Source organism: Oryzias melastigma, linkage group LG22, assembly GCF_002922805.2.
Source record: "Oryzias melastigma strain HK-1 linkage group LG22, ASM292280v2, whole genome shotgun sequence".
Classification (NCBI taxonomy): domain Eukaryota; kingdom Metazoa; phylum Chordata; class Actinopteri; order Beloniformes; family Adrianichthyidae; genus Oryzias; species Oryzias melastigma.
Genome location: NC_050533.1, coordinates 1162986 through 1180443, shown reverse-complemented (window position 1 = coordinate 1180443; position 17458 = coordinate 1162986). Strand labels below are relative to the sequence as shown.

The following is a 17458-nucleotide window of genomic DNA, read 5'->3' as shown; positions in this document are numbered from 1 at the left end:
GTTTACCACCTTTTGCCTAAAGTCGAACATGACCACAAACAGGAAGACAAAAACGCCCCGAGTCATTTTGAAAGTCTGCTGCAACCGTCAGAGATCAAACCTGACCGAATATCTTAGAAATGCACATTTTAAACTGAATTAAACTTAATTAAATAAACTTTGACTGATTGCATTTGCTCTGATTTAGGCTGCAGATTCTGTGGATCAGATGCTGCGTTCATGGACTCATGCGTGTTTTTGACAGCCTGAACTGTGACAGGTTAGAAGCAACACTGACATTTCACTGCTGTGTTGCTTCATCACGGTGACATTTTCACACATTTAGAAGAAAACGTAACAGATGTCAGAAAAGAATTGATCTAAAAAACTGTTCCCACTTTGGTGCAAACTTTTTACAAAGAGATATTTAGTGAGATGAAAATACTTGAGGCCTAACTACTGGACATTATTTGAACTATTTTAACAGCATTAAATGCAAATGAACTGTTTAATGAACATTTTATTGCAAAAGCATGCTTTTAATTTCTTCAAAATTTCTTAAATGACTGTTAGTTTATCTAACATTTTGCACTGTTCCCAGTTACTTGTCATAGACAGCATGTCTCGTCTGCCTCTTGATATCGAACTCTTTAAAACAGCCACCGTCTGGTATGTTAGGCAGACACATTTGTTTTAAATTTCACAGAAAAACTCTGACAGTTTCCACTTGTCCTGGAAGCGGCCACGCTCACTGTCAGCTTTTCTTTTTTATCTGCAGTTAACATTTTAGAAATGAACTAGAAAAGGGTCATATGATGGTGATGCCGCAGGCTTTCAACAGCATAAAACCACAATACGAGCAAGAAATTGAGCTCACAGTTTTTTAGAAAATGCTGCATATTATGGGTTTTATATAGGGAGCCTGCATAGTATGGAGGGTGCATTTAATCCTCTGGCTGGACTTTGAACAGTCCTGCTTTAGGAGTTTGAAATGACTCTGAATCATATATAAAGTCTATGGTCTGAATACATAGACAAACTAGAGGCTGTGGTTCAGTGTCCAGCCTACCGTGGCTTTGGGGTTCAGATCCCACTAGTCTCTGACACTTCATCGTGTGAATGTGGAGTAATCATAAAGTGATTCTCCTGCTCCTTTCTGTATGTTTTTTGGCTCGTAAAAACTCAGTCTCACTTTCAGCATTTTTAGCAATCTTGGTGTCAAACCGTTCAGCTCGTTCAAGACATTACTGATCGTATTTTAGGTGTTTATAAACTTTATATTTTGAAATATTGAGGAAAATAGGGCCATAGGAAATGAATGAGAAAGTCTTCAAATTTCAAAATTTTAAGTAGATTAGCAACAAGCCTTTAAATATATTTATGGACAACATTGTAATCCGTTATAGAAATGAAAAAAAAACAGAGTTTGCCTTTTATTTTTAGCAACATGCTAAAGTTTTTGGCTGATTTGTTATCTACTGTGGTTTTTTATGCTTATTTAGAGTTTAGCTTCTATTTTAGCAACAGGCTAACATTTTTGGTTAATTGAGTTTACTGATGAATTTTAGGGTATTTTGGAGGTAGCTCGTGCAACGTGTTGACTTTTTTTTATTTGGCTAATTTGACATTACTGAGTTTGGAGTTGAGACTTAAAGTTCTATTGTTTGTCACATGACTAGGTGTGTGAAATGTGTTCTCTGCATTTAACCCATGCCCTGGGGGAGTGGTGAGCTGCAGACACAGCCGCACTTGGGAACCATTTGATGGTTTAATCCCCCCAATCCAAACCCTTAAAGCTGATCGTCAAACAGGGAGACACTTGGTTCAATTTTTAGAGTCTTTGGTATGACTCGACCGAGATTTGAACTCATAACCTTCCAATCTCAGGGTGGACACTCTACCACAAGTCCACTGAGCTAATAGCAAAAGACTAATGTTTTTTACTAATTCAGTTTACTGGTGAATTTTACGAAACTTTGGAATTTAGCTAGCCAATGTGCTAGCTTTTGGGGCTACTTTGGCATCTATTGAGGTTTTTTATGCTAATTTAGAGCATTCATACTAGCATTATCGCAGGTAATGCAATTGTTAAAGTTCCAGATTGTCACAAAGTAAGAAACGTATGCATTCATTTGATCAATTCTTCTGCTAAATGAGACAATGTGTAGGCATGATATGTATATCTGAGATGACATGGTTTGGTTAAAAGTTCCGATTGGGTTAATTGTGCTATTATTAAAGTGTAATTGTAATGTATTTAGTGGTTAGAATACCTCTTTTTGCTTGTTTGTAATTTTCTGACACGTTTTCTTCTTTTCCCTCGTTAGGTTGGGATGTCGGAGGCGCCGTGAACGCAGCATCAGTCCTGAGCTGGCGCCGCCGCAGATTGTCCGCAGCAGCACACTGTTGCTTTTCCGTCTCCTCCGTGGAACCGTTCTTTTGTGAGCTCGCGGGACTTGTGTGTCCCGCGCGGACGGGCGGGCTGGGAGCCGGGTTCATGTCTGGAAGCGGACGATCATGACTTTCGCGGCCGCTAACGTCCGTGCTGCTGTGAGGGAGGCGCAGCGCGCGGCAGCCCGCTGAACTTTACCACTTTTTAATTCTTGTTAACAAAAGAGTTTTTGTTTAATTCGACCTTAGCTAAAGACTCGCAGTTTACTTCAAAGACGAAATGTTTGTGTTTTCCTGCCGCGTTTCGATGAAGGTGAGAGTAGTTTCGAGCTACGTTAACGTTTGAGAGTTAGCTAGCACGCTAAGCCCTGGGGGATACGGCTATTTGCTGGGATGAGCACTTTTAGTGCTGGGGTTAAAGCGAGCTTTAATGACGTTGTTGTTACATTTTACAGAGATTTATACTCTCGTTGTGTTATTTTGGACATAAAAATACTTTAAGAGAAAATATTTTAACTTTTAGTGAGAGAATCGCCGTGGAGCAGCCACAAGTACTTTTCCTGAAACTTTCTTTCTGCTTCAGGACATGGAGCTCCGACCAGCGCCGTGTGCGTAGCTTCGGTCGGTCCAGCTCGATCTCATCGAACTAGCCCCCCCCTCCGTTAATCAAGCTAACTCAATGTGAAGGAGCCGCCCGGTTGGATCTGTATCATGGATATCTATCCCCGGCCAAGCGGCGAGATCCAGAGGAGGAACCCGCAGCAGGACTTCGAGCTCATCCAGCGGGTGGGAAGCGGCACGTACGGAGACGTGTGTAAGGTAGGCGGGAGTCCCGGGAGCCTCGGCCTCGGTCACCGCTGGAGTCCCGGGAGCCCCGGGCCCAGCGGGACGGGGCCCGACAGCTCACCGTTCCAGTTCTGCGCTTTAAGTCCCGAAAACGTGTCGCAACTTCATCTGACAGTCACTGCAGGAATTAGTCTGAGCTCAGATGCGTTCAGGTCGAAACGGGAAAAACGTCGATTTGAATCGAACTTAAAAACAACAAATCGATTTTTTTGTTAAATGTAACAATTTAACAAATCAACCTTTAGTTTAAAATGTAAATATTCAATATTTAAATCGTGAAAGTTCCTCATGTGAGAAGGCTTTTATAAACGCAAACTGGTTTGAAAAATTTGGGGGAAAAAACACATTCCTATTAAAGATAAAATAAATTGATTTTAATCTGAAAGTTGTAGCTTTTTGTTTTTCTCTTAAGATAGAAAAAATAGGTTTGGATGTTAAACTTATTCATTTTTTTATTTACCTGTAGGAGATAAATAGTTGTGCAGGTGTAGTTCTAGACGTTTCTGCGAGTAAGGACCAATCACAGCAGTCACCCAGCAAAGTAAAGGTTGAATAAAGCTGATATGCTGGATCTCCATCACATGCAGTCATCCTTCTAGATGAGGAAGAGGAGCTTCTTTAAAGTCCCACTCCCACTTCATCGCTCCCAGTGGTTTTTAATTAATTTTATTTTTTTTTTAGCCAAAATAAAAAAAGAAAAACTTGTCGTTTTTTTAAGACATAGTTTCTGCAGAGCGGCAGAAGCTCATCAGAAATTTGCCTCCGAGTTGCAGGCGGGGCCGTTGGCCTTGAAGTAACTCTCCGCAGATATCCCATCATCCCTTTGTTTGCACTCTCTCCCACTAGCTTACAGCCCTTCACATCCCACCTTAATAAACTGCTGCAACAAAAACAGCAGCAACATCAGAGCTATCCAGCCAGTTTGATCCAGATTTCAGCTCAGACGAGGAGGACAACGACGTTCATGGATCTATTTTCTGCTTCAGAATGGGGTGGAGCAGAGAGCTAGCGGCCGTTTCAGTTGCTGAGAGCTTCTTCAAACTGAAAATTTGAATCTGCTCCTGATCCATCACGATTGGAATAAAGAAATGCAGTGTTTTCCAGAGAATAAGTCTCTCTGGACTATAAGTCTCACTTTTAAGAGAAAAGTGTGATGTTTCAGAACAAATCCGCCAAGTGAAGCTTAGAATAAATAAATAAGTAAATAAATACAATAATACTAAACTTTGATCTGTATGAGGAAAATCAAAGTTTAAGAGGAAAACAATCAGATTCTCTTCCATGTTTGTTTTGAATGACACTTCTTCTGCTGCTGCTGTCAGTATCAAATACCTATACAGGTGCAGCGCCCTCTAGTGGTTGTAAACTGGTGTTTACTGGAAAAATAACAAATATATGAGCCTATTTATGTCTTTAAAAAAAACAAACAACAACAAACACAAATAAGTTGCTCCTGAGTATAAGTCGCACCCCTGGCTAAACTATGAAAAAAACTGCGACTTATACTCCAGAAAATACTGTACTCAAACGCAGTTTTGAGCTAAATTATTTAACGCATGTCCTCCATCATGAGGAAAGCAAGAACACGTTAAACAGACTGTTTTCATTGGAGTGGGTCTTTTAGGACAAACTCAGGATGTCCTCTGATCTTCTCTGGAGTTCAGACGTGTCTGAAAGTACCTGAACCAACTGCAGGTTCTGTGGTTGGATCCGGTGTGTTGAGCCAATCAGGATTTCACCGTGGCGGTTTTCTCATAGTGACATCATCACAGAGCCCGTTTACACCCTGAATGTCTGATCATCGGATTTGTTGAGTTCACATGTAAACAGGATAATCTGATTCTGGCAGTAATACGATGATCAGATTATGGCACATTGATTTTTCCCTGAAAACTGGATTTTTCCTGAAATGATTCAAGACTTTAAATAAATCTACACGAGTGAAGACGAAAGACTGAAGACGCACAAGACCACAGGAGGTGTGCGTTTCCAAGGCGACTCCTGATTCTTCCTGCTGGAGTAAAAACAGCATCCAGCTTTTATTTTTGAAACAAGTTTAGGAGGATAGCAAAGCTAGCGCTATGACCGTCTGCGCTGCTGTGTCTATGGAGACGGGGGGCAAGACGCTCAACAGGTAGCAGTCTTTGTGTTGGATGTTGGTTCTTCAGATGAATCGGACCAGGATTTTGTGGCGATCGCTTCTCCGTTATGACTTGATGAAGGACTTGTCGCTGCCCGGCCTTTAGACTGTTCAAAGCCCCCCCAGAGGTGTTGTTCCTCTGAAGCCTTTTTACCTCCTGCAGCCCCGGGGGGATGTATCTGACGTCTGACGGGGCTTGACGGTTCAGCCGGATCTTCTCCCCCCTCACACACAGAGCCTCTGTGGCCGGCCCCCTCCCTAGACCGGGCGCCGTGGAATGCTGCGCCTGGTATCCTCCCAGCTTCCCGGCTGCAGCGGCTGAAACTGGATCCAGCCGCTGTCCGAACACGCCTTTCACTCGGGGTGTGTTCAGGACTGCGTGGACGGCAGAAACGCGGTCAACATTTGCCTTCACTACACAGTTGCTCTTTTAGAAACTTTTTTTTGGGTGAGGGGGGGTCACTTGGCAGCTGAATTGAGTGACAGCAGAGAATGGATTCTTAGTTTGAGTTCCATCTTCCTCCGCGTGGTTTCAGCGCTGTCGTGGAACTGCAGGATCCTAATTCTTCAGAAACCCCCCAGTCGCTCATTTTCTCCAAGTTTTTCTTCATTGAATTGTTGCTCATTCAGGTGGGGGGTGTTGCGCTGCAGAAATCTCCTCAGATACAGCAGCTCTCTCTTGGTTGATCAGAAGTTGCTGCATTCTTCATCCGTACATTCATGAAGTTGCTTCAACTTCTCCTTTCCCGCCGCGGGAACGGCCCCAGCGGCTGCAGGAAGTGTGAAGTTGTAAACTGCAGCTGCATCTGCAGCAGAACGGTGGAGGACGGTTTGACATGTCTAAACGTCCATATGGGATCGTGAGGAACAAACGGCGCCGAGAGCTTCCTCGCTGGAGCGGTTGGTGGTTTACGGCTGATTGAGCTGCTCATCCCGCCACTCGCCTCCCCCGGATTAGGCAGCATCCCGTCTTGACCTGGATTTGGGAGACGGCTCAGCCTACTTTCACACCGAGTTTTCCCTGACGGTGGCGGCTCCTTCAGGTGTGAACTCTGATGTTTCCAGAACCAGACAAGAAGGTCAACCTCCAGACGTCCCAAACATCTCATTCTCGCCGTGTCTGACTGTTGACAGACAGTCAATGGAGGAAACTCCACTGGTGACGAGTTCAAGAAGAATTTGGTTTAACTGATTTAGTTTCTGAACTTTGACGTTTTTTTGCTCCATCATCCACCTGGAGATCAAAGTTCTCATAGTTAAATATCTCATTACAATTTTTTCAAAGTTAATGATATTATTTGTTCAGTCAGGAACAAACATTTCCAAATCATTTCAGGTTTAAGATGATAGAATTTTTTGCATTTTGCTTTGAATGATCTATAGAATCACATTTGGAGCTTCACTCCTAATTTTTGTTTTGTCTGAACGGATTAATCTCTGGATCAAAGCAAACGTTTGGTCTCTAATCCTCCTATAGCGGATCGTGTCTCATCGTTAGCTCCAGAACCTCATGAACGACTGAAAAGTGTCGCGTTCGTCCTCCTTAACTCCCGTCGGTTCTCTCTCTGATGGTTTAGGTTGTTTCTGAACAGAAAGTTCAGTTTCTGAGGATCTCCTGAACTTTTTTGTTTTCGTCTTTCAGGCTCGAAACATTAAAACGGGAGAACTGGCGGCTGTGAAGATCATCAAGCTGGAAGCAGGTAAGCCCCCCCACACACACACTGCAGAGGGGGGGTGTCCGGGTGATGACCCACTGACAGGGTTGGTGTGATCCAGATTAGTGAGATTACCTATCAGAGGCTGTGTAGCGGCAGCATGCAGGGAGGGGGTACGAGGGAAAGGACTCCTGATGGTCTTCACCCATCACAGCATCCATGGATGGGACAGCAGGGCGAGTTCATGTTTTAAAAAACTCAGGATCTTGAAGTCAACCTGGACTTCAGGATGTTTCCATCCACCTGGGGGAGAAGCCCCCCCCCCCCAGACTGAAGGAGGTTCTCTGTATTTTGATCTGGACGGTCAACAGGCTGTGAATCTGGGGGGTGAGGAAGAGCTGATGTCAACAGTCTCCGGGTTTCAGGGTCGCCGTGGAGATAAGAACGTTTCTGTGTAAATAGTTCAGAGTCAAATTCAATCCAGTTTTCTGGTTTGAGTTAAGCCCCTCCCACAATAAAAGAATGCCATCACATTAACAACATTTTCATTCTGCTAAAAAGAAAAAAAAATCACCAAAGTTGTTGTTTTTTTCTCAGATTTAGTTTTTTATCTGAAGTTTTGCTGCTGAAGTTCAGATCCTCCAGGAAAACCTGGATCCAAACAAGTTCAGAGATGCAGTTTGGAGACCCCCCCCCGTCTGATGCTGCTGATGTTTAAACATTAAAATATTTCAACAGTTTTATCCACTCTGACCTTAATCTGGATTGGATGATTAAACCAGAGCGTTTACATGACAGATGAAGATCATAACATCTTTAAGGATTTGAGCTAACGGGGATAAAACGGGCGTTCATCTTTTTTTTTACGCAGCAGCTGCAGAGAATCTGTCACTTTAGGAAACATCTGTTCAGTTTTCTCCTGTAGTTCTGCTGGTATTGCAGGTGTGAAGTCTCACCTGAACCCAATCACCGGTCCAAACGCAGGAGTCTGTTCACTTGCAGATGAACTCTGCAGCGGTTCTCTTAAAGAGGCAGACTGGCAAACCATAAAGAGGAAGTGTCAGAGACGGCAGATCGAAAGGATCACTAATCAGAGAGAAGGTGTGCTGGAAGGTGATGGAGGAGGAGCTAAGACGGTTTAGCTTGTGATGGAGGATCAGCTGCTCAGGACGGTGGACCGATCCGTTTCACCGTGAAACCAAAAATCTTTTTCATAGACCTGAATAAATCAGCAGTTTGGTTCTCGACATATTTCATCTCTGTTCTCTGCGTTTGCTCGGATCGGCTTTGTTCCACTCGCTGTTTAAATGTTGAAGTGCGGTTGCCCCGGTAACGCCCTCTTTAGCTCTTCTGGATTCTATTAATATACATGTAAAGTGGCTGTTTGTTGAAGTTTCAAACAGAGAAAAAGAAGAAGAAGCTCGTGGATAATAAAAATATATGACCCCCCCCCGTGCCATAAATTCTGCAGCTTTGGCGGGAAAATGGACTCACAGATGAGTCGCTTGCAGGTGTAGACTTTCTTCTGCAATGCCTCAGGTAAACCTCCTCAGGAGGGGGCGGAGCAATCAAACCGGTTGGACGGGGGAAGGACGGCGGTGTGGGACAGAGGCAGCTGGATGGTTGAACTGATAAGAACCCCGAGCGGCTCTCAGACTGACTCGTGTGTTAATGAGTGAAGTCTGATCAACGCTGCGTCTTCTGGTTCCCCAAAACGCAGAGATCGCTTTAATGGATGAAGTGAATGCAGCACAGAAACTGGGAGGGGGTCCACATTCAGCTTTCAGAGACCCCAGAACTTAAGGTCAAACTCTCTTTAAATATGTCAAAACATTGTGAAGAAAAGCAGAATTATTCTAATGAACTTTTCCTCCAGACAATATGAAGTCTGTTCTCTTCTACGCCGATGATCGTCAGATTTGATTAGCACTAAAAATAACTTTCAGCTGCTCCTTAATGCCAAAGCTGAAGCTTTAGGTTAAAACTTTAAATTCTTTTACGGACACACCTCAGTGGATTGCTAAGTTAGTAGCTGAAAGCTAACAAAAATCAAACAATGAAACATATTTGTAAAGTTTCTTCAGGGAGAAATGATCCAGTGAGGAAACCGAAGAAGATCCTTCGACTTCAAAGAACAATAAAGCTGCTGTTTACAAAACGGGAGTCTTCTTCCACATAACCGGAAAATCTTTTTACTGAGAATGAGGATTCCATTAAATAAAGTTGATGATTTGTGGAAACCAGGAAAAGAGACACTTGAGAATTTTCCTGCAGTGAGGCTGAATTAGATTCAGAAACTTCAGCGCAGAAAATGTTGCTTTGTGTTAAAAAATACCCCAAAAATGCGGATTCATGTCGAGACAAAATATGATCTGGAGTCTGGACTGATGTTAAAATGAGATTCTATTAGGAAGAAAATAATCTAATGTGTCTTTTATGGATTTTTTTTCTAATCAGAAATGACTTTACAAAACTTTGTTTCATTGAATCTTCATCATCTTTATAAAACAATCTACTGACATTTTTAGGCTTTTTTTAAACTAAATTTCTTGTTTTAGCATTTATTTTGAAAATAGATTTTCATAAACTGGAAGCTTAAAAATGCTAACTTCTTCTCCTTCTGTGAAAATATGGTCTAATTTAAGCCAGTCTTTGGCCTGAAAAAGGTTGGAGACTACTGTCTTAAGCTGCATTCACGCCGAACGCGATTCACATGAAAATTTTAATTGTGTCCCACACCTTTCTTCGCACTACAAATTGGCTCCTCGTTGTCTGTCAAAAAATGTGCTCCTGAGTTTGACGCTGCAGCTGCATGTGGGAGGAGCTACCAGCTGATGTTTTTATGAAGATCAATACCAAGAACGGTTCTACAAAAACATCAGTATTCATGTCTCATGTTTGAGTTTATATGATTATTATTCAAAGCTTTTCCAGGTACAGGGGGCTGTCTGCATGACAGTCGCTTCCACGGTGTTTCTGTGTCTCTGTGCCTGACCTTGAAGGCTCTATGTCTTGTACTAACCTGATGGGGGGTTGGATGGGGGTGTGATAAGGAGACCTTTTTCTTTGAGTGAATCCCGCTGTCACCCCAAAGATGAGCCAGATGAGCTCTGCAAGTCTGCAGCTCTAGTGGTTAAATGGAAAAGATGGAAGTTCAGGACTAAAACACTCATGTTGGATTAGTATTCTACCCTGATCGAGTTACTGAAAACGTCACATGTCCAAAGCTGAGTTCTTGATTGGCTGATACGACGCAGAGACCTGTCAAACTTCACATATTTACATTTTGGCCTCACTGCCCAAGTCGCACCTCGTTCTTCAGATCCCCTCATGTCGCCTCTGTTCCATTGACTTAAAATTGAAACTGGCCGTCTCCACCGCGTAAAGTGCGTTCGGTGTGAATACACCTTGTGATCACCTCTGAAGCCCCCCCACCCCTTTACAGGCGGACGAGCAGAAAATTTTGGCTTTTTACAAAAACCATCGCATAATCAAGACTTTTATTCTGAAATCTTACACCTACATTAATGTTCTACACCATGGAGTTGATGAAAGCGCACGCTTATGTGCACAGTCTGAAGCAGAAATCAAAATAAATAAAAACCTGGTGGTTTTTTAGGGTCAAAGGTCAGATCTTCCATTTGCTCCTAAAGGGTTAAACGGCGAGGGCATCAGGTGACCTGACGGTGTTTAAGGGAAGAGGCTGATCTGTTTGTCAATGGTTGGAAAATGTTTGCAGGTGCAGGAATTATTCCACCTGACACGCCCCCATCAAAAGTCTGAAGTTACAGAAAAACAGCGTTTTCTTCATCCAGAAGGACGGCGGTCAGAACCTGCCAGCTGCTCTTCTGGAGGAGCAGAAGTGACTGGAGAGAAATCTGGCCATAAATTCCACCTCCGAGCTGCTTCTCTGGAAGCAGGCTGGTCTGTAGCCCCGCCCACCGCTGCTGCCTGTGATTGCGCTGAAACGGTTGTCTGGCAGGTCGGAACCTCCCGCTAATGTCTTCCAGGACGGCACAATTGGGAGCAGCTGGCTTTGCATATTTCACAGTTTAAGCTTCTTGTTGGTGGGATGTTGGTGGAAGCAGCTCCTTCCACGTGCACGCCAGAGTACACGCTGTTCCCGCTGAAGCAGCTTCCTTCAGCTTGCTCTAATAAACCCGTCAAACCCCCAAACTTTGATTCCAGATGTCAGTTTAGCTTCCAGAGTTTGGGGAGAAACGTGTGTACGGGATTAAAACGATTACTGTCTGAGTGGAAACAATCAGAGTTATTGTTTGGTTTCTTTGTTGTTTCCAGGAGACGACTTCTCCATCATCGAGCAGGAGATCTTCATGGTGAAGGAATGCAAGCATCCCAACATCGTGGCTTACTTTGGGAGCTACCTGAGGTAAGGAGGTCTGCTGGTTACTGTGAGCTCAGGTGTCTTCCGTCTCAGTTCAAACATGTAACACGCTGCTGTTTGAAACTCTCGGCGTGGATCGAATTACCGTCACGCCGGCGCTGAGAGCGTGACTCAAACAGGCTCGACTGGTGCGGTTCTGGTTCACATCAGAGGAAGGAGGCCGGCAGTCTTCCAGCTGGTTTAACTGGAGTTTGAGCCTCTGATCTGGTTTATGTGCTGTTAGTGCAGAGAGACGCATACCTGAGCGCAGCAGGTACACGCTCGGGCCCCCGCTCGCTGTGGGCCGGACGATGCTCTAAATCAGTGTTTTCAACCAGAAATGATTCATCTTCACTGATCCAAAAACATTTAGAATCAGATGATCAGCTTTGTGGTCATCAGAAACGCTCTCGGTTTCAGCACCACATTTCTCAACATCTTCGTGTTTTTTATAAAGGTGAGAAACTTTTGACTGTAGCTCCTCCCACACAACACGAGTGTCAGGTTTATAAACACAGTTTTCTACAAGCTTTGCAGAGCAAGTTTGATGCGTTTTAAAACCAAAGCACAGGATGGAAATTTGATGCACGAATCATGTTTAATGTGAACGGACAAATGATGCGCGCGGATGGAGGGAAGAGAACGGGCGGGGAGTCTGTGAGTCTGTCCAGCATCAGCACCACTGCTTTCACTACATCTCCCATGATGCATTGGGTTAATGTGATGGCGTCATGAAGCATAACAAACACAAACATCTGTCCTAACAGTTTGGAAAGCTTCTCTATGAACGCAGGAAACGGTTTAGTTTGTGTTGGAGAACAAAGGAATTCCAGTCAGAGATTCCAGAGTTTAGTCCCAGTCATCTTCAGAAAAGAAAAGCTGCTTTTTAAGGATAGATTCAATTTCAGACTTCAGTCACTTTTGAGAACTTTAAGTTAAATTTAAATAAAAGTTATAACAGAATAACAGAAACAGCATTAAGGTGAGATGACCAACTAACTCATTTAAACTAAATTAAAACAATTGAATCAACCAAAAATAAATGAAAAACATTTTTGTTATATTTTTGATTTAGGCAAAAGAAAAACTTAACCTTGTTCACAGTTTTGTATAATTTTATAAAACATGAATATACAGTTGGTCTTTTGTATAAAATTCATGAAAAATGTTGTGATTATATATATTTGTCCAAAAATGCCATTTACTCTGACACAATGACATGCTGATTGTTAAGAGAACTATTGACTATTATTAAACCTTTGACGTTTGTATGGAATTTATCAATACAGTCAGGTGTCTCCAGACAAAATGAAAGTGGCTAAAATAGTCCCAATCTACAAAAGGGGTGATAGGCATCAGTTTAATAACTATAGGCCTATATCACTGCTCTCTCAATTCTCAAAAATTATTGAAAAATGGTTTGCTATAAAATTAAATTGTTTTCTTGAAAAAATAAATGAATTAGTGAAAAACAATACGGATTTAGACCGAATAGATCTCCAATTACAGCTGCAATAGATAATAGACAACAAACAAAAGGGGTTTTTATTGATTTACAGAAAGCATTGGATACAATCACAATTTGCTTTTGTATAAACTACATTTTTATGGGATTAGGGGCTTATCATTTCATTGGTTTGAAAGTTATTTAACAAATCGACAGCAGTTTGTGCAAATTAATGAGGAGACATCACATCTTCAAAAAGTTGTTAACGGGGTCCCTCAAGGATCCGTTCTAGGCCCTTTACTTTTATTTTGTTCATTAATGACATCTGCAATGTTTTCAAAACAAATCAAATCTTGTTGTTTGCAGATGATACTCCTATTTACCACTCTGGAACAGACCTAGCTCAGTTAATAGAAATGACAAAGGTAGAATTGGATAAGACAAAAAAATGGTTTTATGATAACAAATTATCAATAAACTGGGAAAAAAAACTAAATTTATGATTTTTAGCAGCTGCCAAAATAACGAAAATATAACACTCAAAATCGACCAAACTGATGTCCAAAACGTATGTGAAATAAAATTTCTTGGAGTTGTGATGGATGATAAACTTAAATGGAAATCGCATGTTAATTATTTAAAAAGTAAAATTGGCAAAAAAATATTGGAGTTTTGTATAAAGTAAAGGATTTGTTTTATAGTAACTCCTTGCAGATGTTATGCTGCTTCTTTATTCTTCCTTATTTCAGTTATTGTACAGAAGTCTGGAGAAAAGCTTATTCTACTCACCAAACCTTTGTTTCTGTCACAGAAAAGAGCAGTAAGAATTATCCATAAACAGGCAGCAAGGAACATACCAATCATTTGGTCTGCTTAAATTCCCGAACTTGGTTGATCTAAAAATGTTGTTCATGTTAAAAGCCAAACTTAATATGATGCCAGGCAATATTCAGTCTTTTTTTAAACCAGCTTCTAACAAAAGGAAAGATCATTTTAAAGTTTCTTTAGCACAAACAACTCTGAGACAGACTCACATTTCAGTTCAAGGCATTAGATTGTGGAACTCATTAGACAGAACATTTAAACAATGTATGACTGCTACTAAATGTAAAACATATTTAAGGACAAAACAGTAAATAGATATATTACAGTGATTGATGTTAATTAAAAGAAATGAAAGTAGGCCTCCATCGGATTAGGAACGGGGTTTGATTATCTGTAAGAATTAATTGAATGACTTTGTCTTGTTTCTGTTTGTCATTGTTAATTTGTGATTGATTTGTAGGAGCAGATATTATCATAAGATGAGTTTCTGTCTGACTCTGATTGTTTATGCCTTTCTTCTTGTTTGTCATTTTTGGAATGTTCTTTGAGCTGGCATGAGCAATAAACAATAAACAAAGCAAAACAAACAAAAACAAATATAAACATAAATTATCGTTTAGAAATGCTTTCATGTTATTTGGGTTTTTGAGGTTCCATAAAATTACATTTCAATAATCTGAAAGGAAAAACTAACTGGGAAAAATTGCAACTAATTTTGTTGAAAATTATTATTGAAAACTATTACAGTAATTTGGTAAAACAGCTGCAACTTTAAATTATTCTGCCTCAGTTATTACAAAAAGTGCACAAACTTCACATCAACACAGACTGCAGAGTTCCACTTTTTAAAAAGATTTGGTTGCTGTTGTATCTTGTGATATTTTTTTGTCAAGGAAAAGTGTACCATGGCTCAAAAAAGGTTCACAGACACTGATCTAGATGATTGACATGAGATTCTTTGTTAACTCGTCCTGTCCAGCAGCTGACCAATCAGATCAGAGCTGAAGGCTTCTGGTGTTGGACAGATGTCACTGTTACAACAGAGACTTATGAATCTTCTGACTTACAAGGAGTATATTTATATAAACCTGTTTTGTATTTGAGGCTGAACTTTATTTATATGGTGTACATTTCTTGTTGGGCCGGAGGGAACAAAGAAAAAAGAAAAAGGGAAGTGGATGTTAGAGATGGAGGAGAAGGGTGCAAAAGAAAAGGAGAAAAATCAAGTGTGTTGAAGAGGCTGATTTAAAAGTAGGGAGGGTAGAATCACAAACGGGTTGGTGGAGGTTTATCATCAGTACTATCAAATGTAGATGTTGGGTAAAGGGGGCGGGGCCTGTCCACAGACGCACTCAAATATTACAAAAATGCAAAATGACTTTATTTTTCTGGTAGGAACTTCCTTGCCGGTGGAACTCAGAGCAGAGACGAGCAATCCTCAGTAAAATCAATAAAACGCTGAATAAAATACAGACGAATAAATTCAGATCTGCTGAAGCTGACAAATTAAAAGTTAAAGGTTTAAAAATAAGATCTTTGTAGTTTGGGTCACTCTCCTCCTGCCCCGGCCACAACTGCAGAAAGCCACGCCCATCTGGAAAACTTGTTCCATCACAGACACAAGTTTCAGTTATTGAAAGTATGAGCATTAAGTTCCAAACATGTTAATGAATGCTGAGGATCTGATTTACCAGAAACATTTCACCGGATCTCTGATGGGATGCTGGTTTGGTTCCACAGAACACCTTCATCTGCTAGAAGTGCAGTAAAAACACGAGAGAAAAAACAGCAGAACCTCCGATTTGTTCCATCAACTGAAGGTTGATCTTCTACTTCACACAAGAACATCTCAGACAAGAAAACACCAAGCAAGCCACAAATATGCGACAGCGGCTTCCGTGTTTCTGTGTCTCTGTGGCTGAGCTTGAAGGCTCTCTGTCTCGCATTAACCCCGAGGGGGAAAATCAAAATTAGGAGAACTTATTCCTTTTTCTCTAACGTCTGGATGAGTCTCGAGCCGGCAGCCTCCGTACTCCGCAGCGGCTCTCTGTCTGCCGGCATATGGAGTTAGTGAGCTCCGCCATGGGAGAGAAAGCTGGGATGAGCTCTACAAGCCTGCAGCTCCAGCAGGTTAATGAAATAGATGGAAGTTCTGGACAAAAACACTCGCTTTGGAGTAGTATTGTACTCGCTGATCGAGTCACTGAAAATGTCACGTGCCCAAAGCTGAGTTCCTGATTGGTGACCTGTCAAACTTCAGATATTTACATTTTGGCTGTGCCGCCCGACTCACGCCAGCCGCTCAAATCACGCTGCAGGACTTCAGATCTCCTCATGTCGCGTCTGTCCCATTGACTCAACATTGAAACTGGCCACCTCCGTCACGTGACTAGTGTTCGGTGTGAATACACCTTTAGACATGCTGTGGGTCTCCCCGTGCGTCTGTAGTTTCCTCAGGATTTTTCTGCTTTGTTTCTAGCCGGGACAAACTGTGGATCTGCATGGAGTACTGCAGCGGAGGATCTCTGCAGGACATCTATCACGGTGAGTTCCTCTCTGTCGAAACTCAACACAAAAACCACCAGGAACCCAAACGGTGACGGTGTCGTTTCAGTGACGGGACCGCTGTCCGAGCCGCAGATCGCCTACGTCTGCAGAGAGACGCTGCAGGTAGGATCAGGAGGAACTACTTTCTGGTTCAGCTCCAGAGTTCACAGTTCCTGACTCCAGCCGCTTTCATTTCCTCTCCAGGGTTTGGCCTATTTGCACAGCAAGGGCAAGATGCATCGAGACATCAAGGTACCTGTCTGGCTTTTGGTTTAAGTTCTGTTCAGGAACCACAAGCAGACTCAGGGATGGTTGTTACCTGATGCTTGTCGTAAAGCAGCAGAGGTGTGAGGTCAGGAAACGCAGAGCGGCTCCTCGTTGAGGCGTGGAGTCGCTGCGTTCCCTCAAGGCTGGTTCCTCGTGTTATCAGGGAGGTCAGGTCTGGAGCCGCTATCTGTTCTCAGCTCTGTGCAGCGAGCACTTCCTGTTTCCTGTGCTCGCACCGCAGGATGCCGCCAGAGCGACCGTCACAAACTGAGAAACCTCTCAAGTCTGAGATACCAGAAACTGTGGAGTTTGTTTGACACTAGGGCTGCCACAAACAAATATTTTAATAGTTGAGTAATCACAGATTATTTTTCCAATTAGTCGACTAATCGGGTCATGCACAAAGTGGATGTAAAGCACACATCTTAGCCATCATTAGCTTTAAACTAACTTAAAGCTAGATATATAGCATTACCTGCAATAGTGCTAGTGTGAATTTGGCCTGCATGTAAAGCTAGTGACAATAGCTGAAGATGCTGAAATTGATAGTTGAAAATCCTGAAGCTAATACCTGAAAAAGCTGAAGCTGATAGCTGAAAAAGCTGAAGCTGATAGCTGAAACGCTGAAGCTGATAGCTGAAACGCTGAAGCTGATAGCTGAAAAAGCTGAAGCTGATAGCCAGCTTAAATAATAGTTAAATGCTAAATTAGCCTAAAAAACTGAAAAAAGCCTAAGTTAGCCAAAACTAATAGCCAAAACTAAAAACTAACAAAACAGCTTCAGCTAGCGAGAAGCTCAAATATTAGCATAATTTCAAAACAGCCTAAAAAACCTAAAAGTCCATAAAGCTAGCATAATGTCATCATAACTTTTTAACTTCACTGCACTCTGACTCCATATAATATAAAGTAAAGATTAATTGACATTAAATTTGTCTATTTGACTATTTTAATAGTTGATTAGTCAACTAATCATG

At 41.9% G+C, this 17458-nt stretch overlaps 1 protein-coding gene across 3 annotated transcripts in view; it reads left to right on the top strand.

Moving 5' to 3' along the window:
* The first annotated feature begins 2331 nt into the window (after positions 1 to 2331).
* The window catches only part of map4k5 (mitogen-activated protein kinase kinase kinase kinase 5), a 28797-nt gene continuing 13670 nt past the window's right edge, over positions 2332 to 17458 (top strand). For 2 of the 3 annotated variants that reach the window (XM_024275140.2, XM_024275134.2), the window contains exons 1-7: positions 2332 to 2683; positions 2954 to 3189; positions 6999 to 7056; positions 11311 to 11401; positions 16147 to 16211; positions 16282 to 16337; positions 16419 to 16466. In XM_024275140.2, the coding sequence (XP_024130908.1) occupies positions 3082 to 3189; positions 6999 to 7056; positions 11311 to 11401; positions 16147 to 16211; positions 16282 to 16337; positions 16419 to 16466 (426 nt within the window). In that variant the 5' untranslated portion in view covers positions 2332 to 2683; positions 2954 to 3081. The remainder of the gene's footprint in view (positions 2684 to 2953; positions 3190 to 6998; positions 7057 to 11310; positions 11402 to 16146; positions 16212 to 16281; positions 16338 to 16418; positions 16467 to 17458) is intronic. The other variant, XM_036209871.1, reaches the window with a different exon arrangement.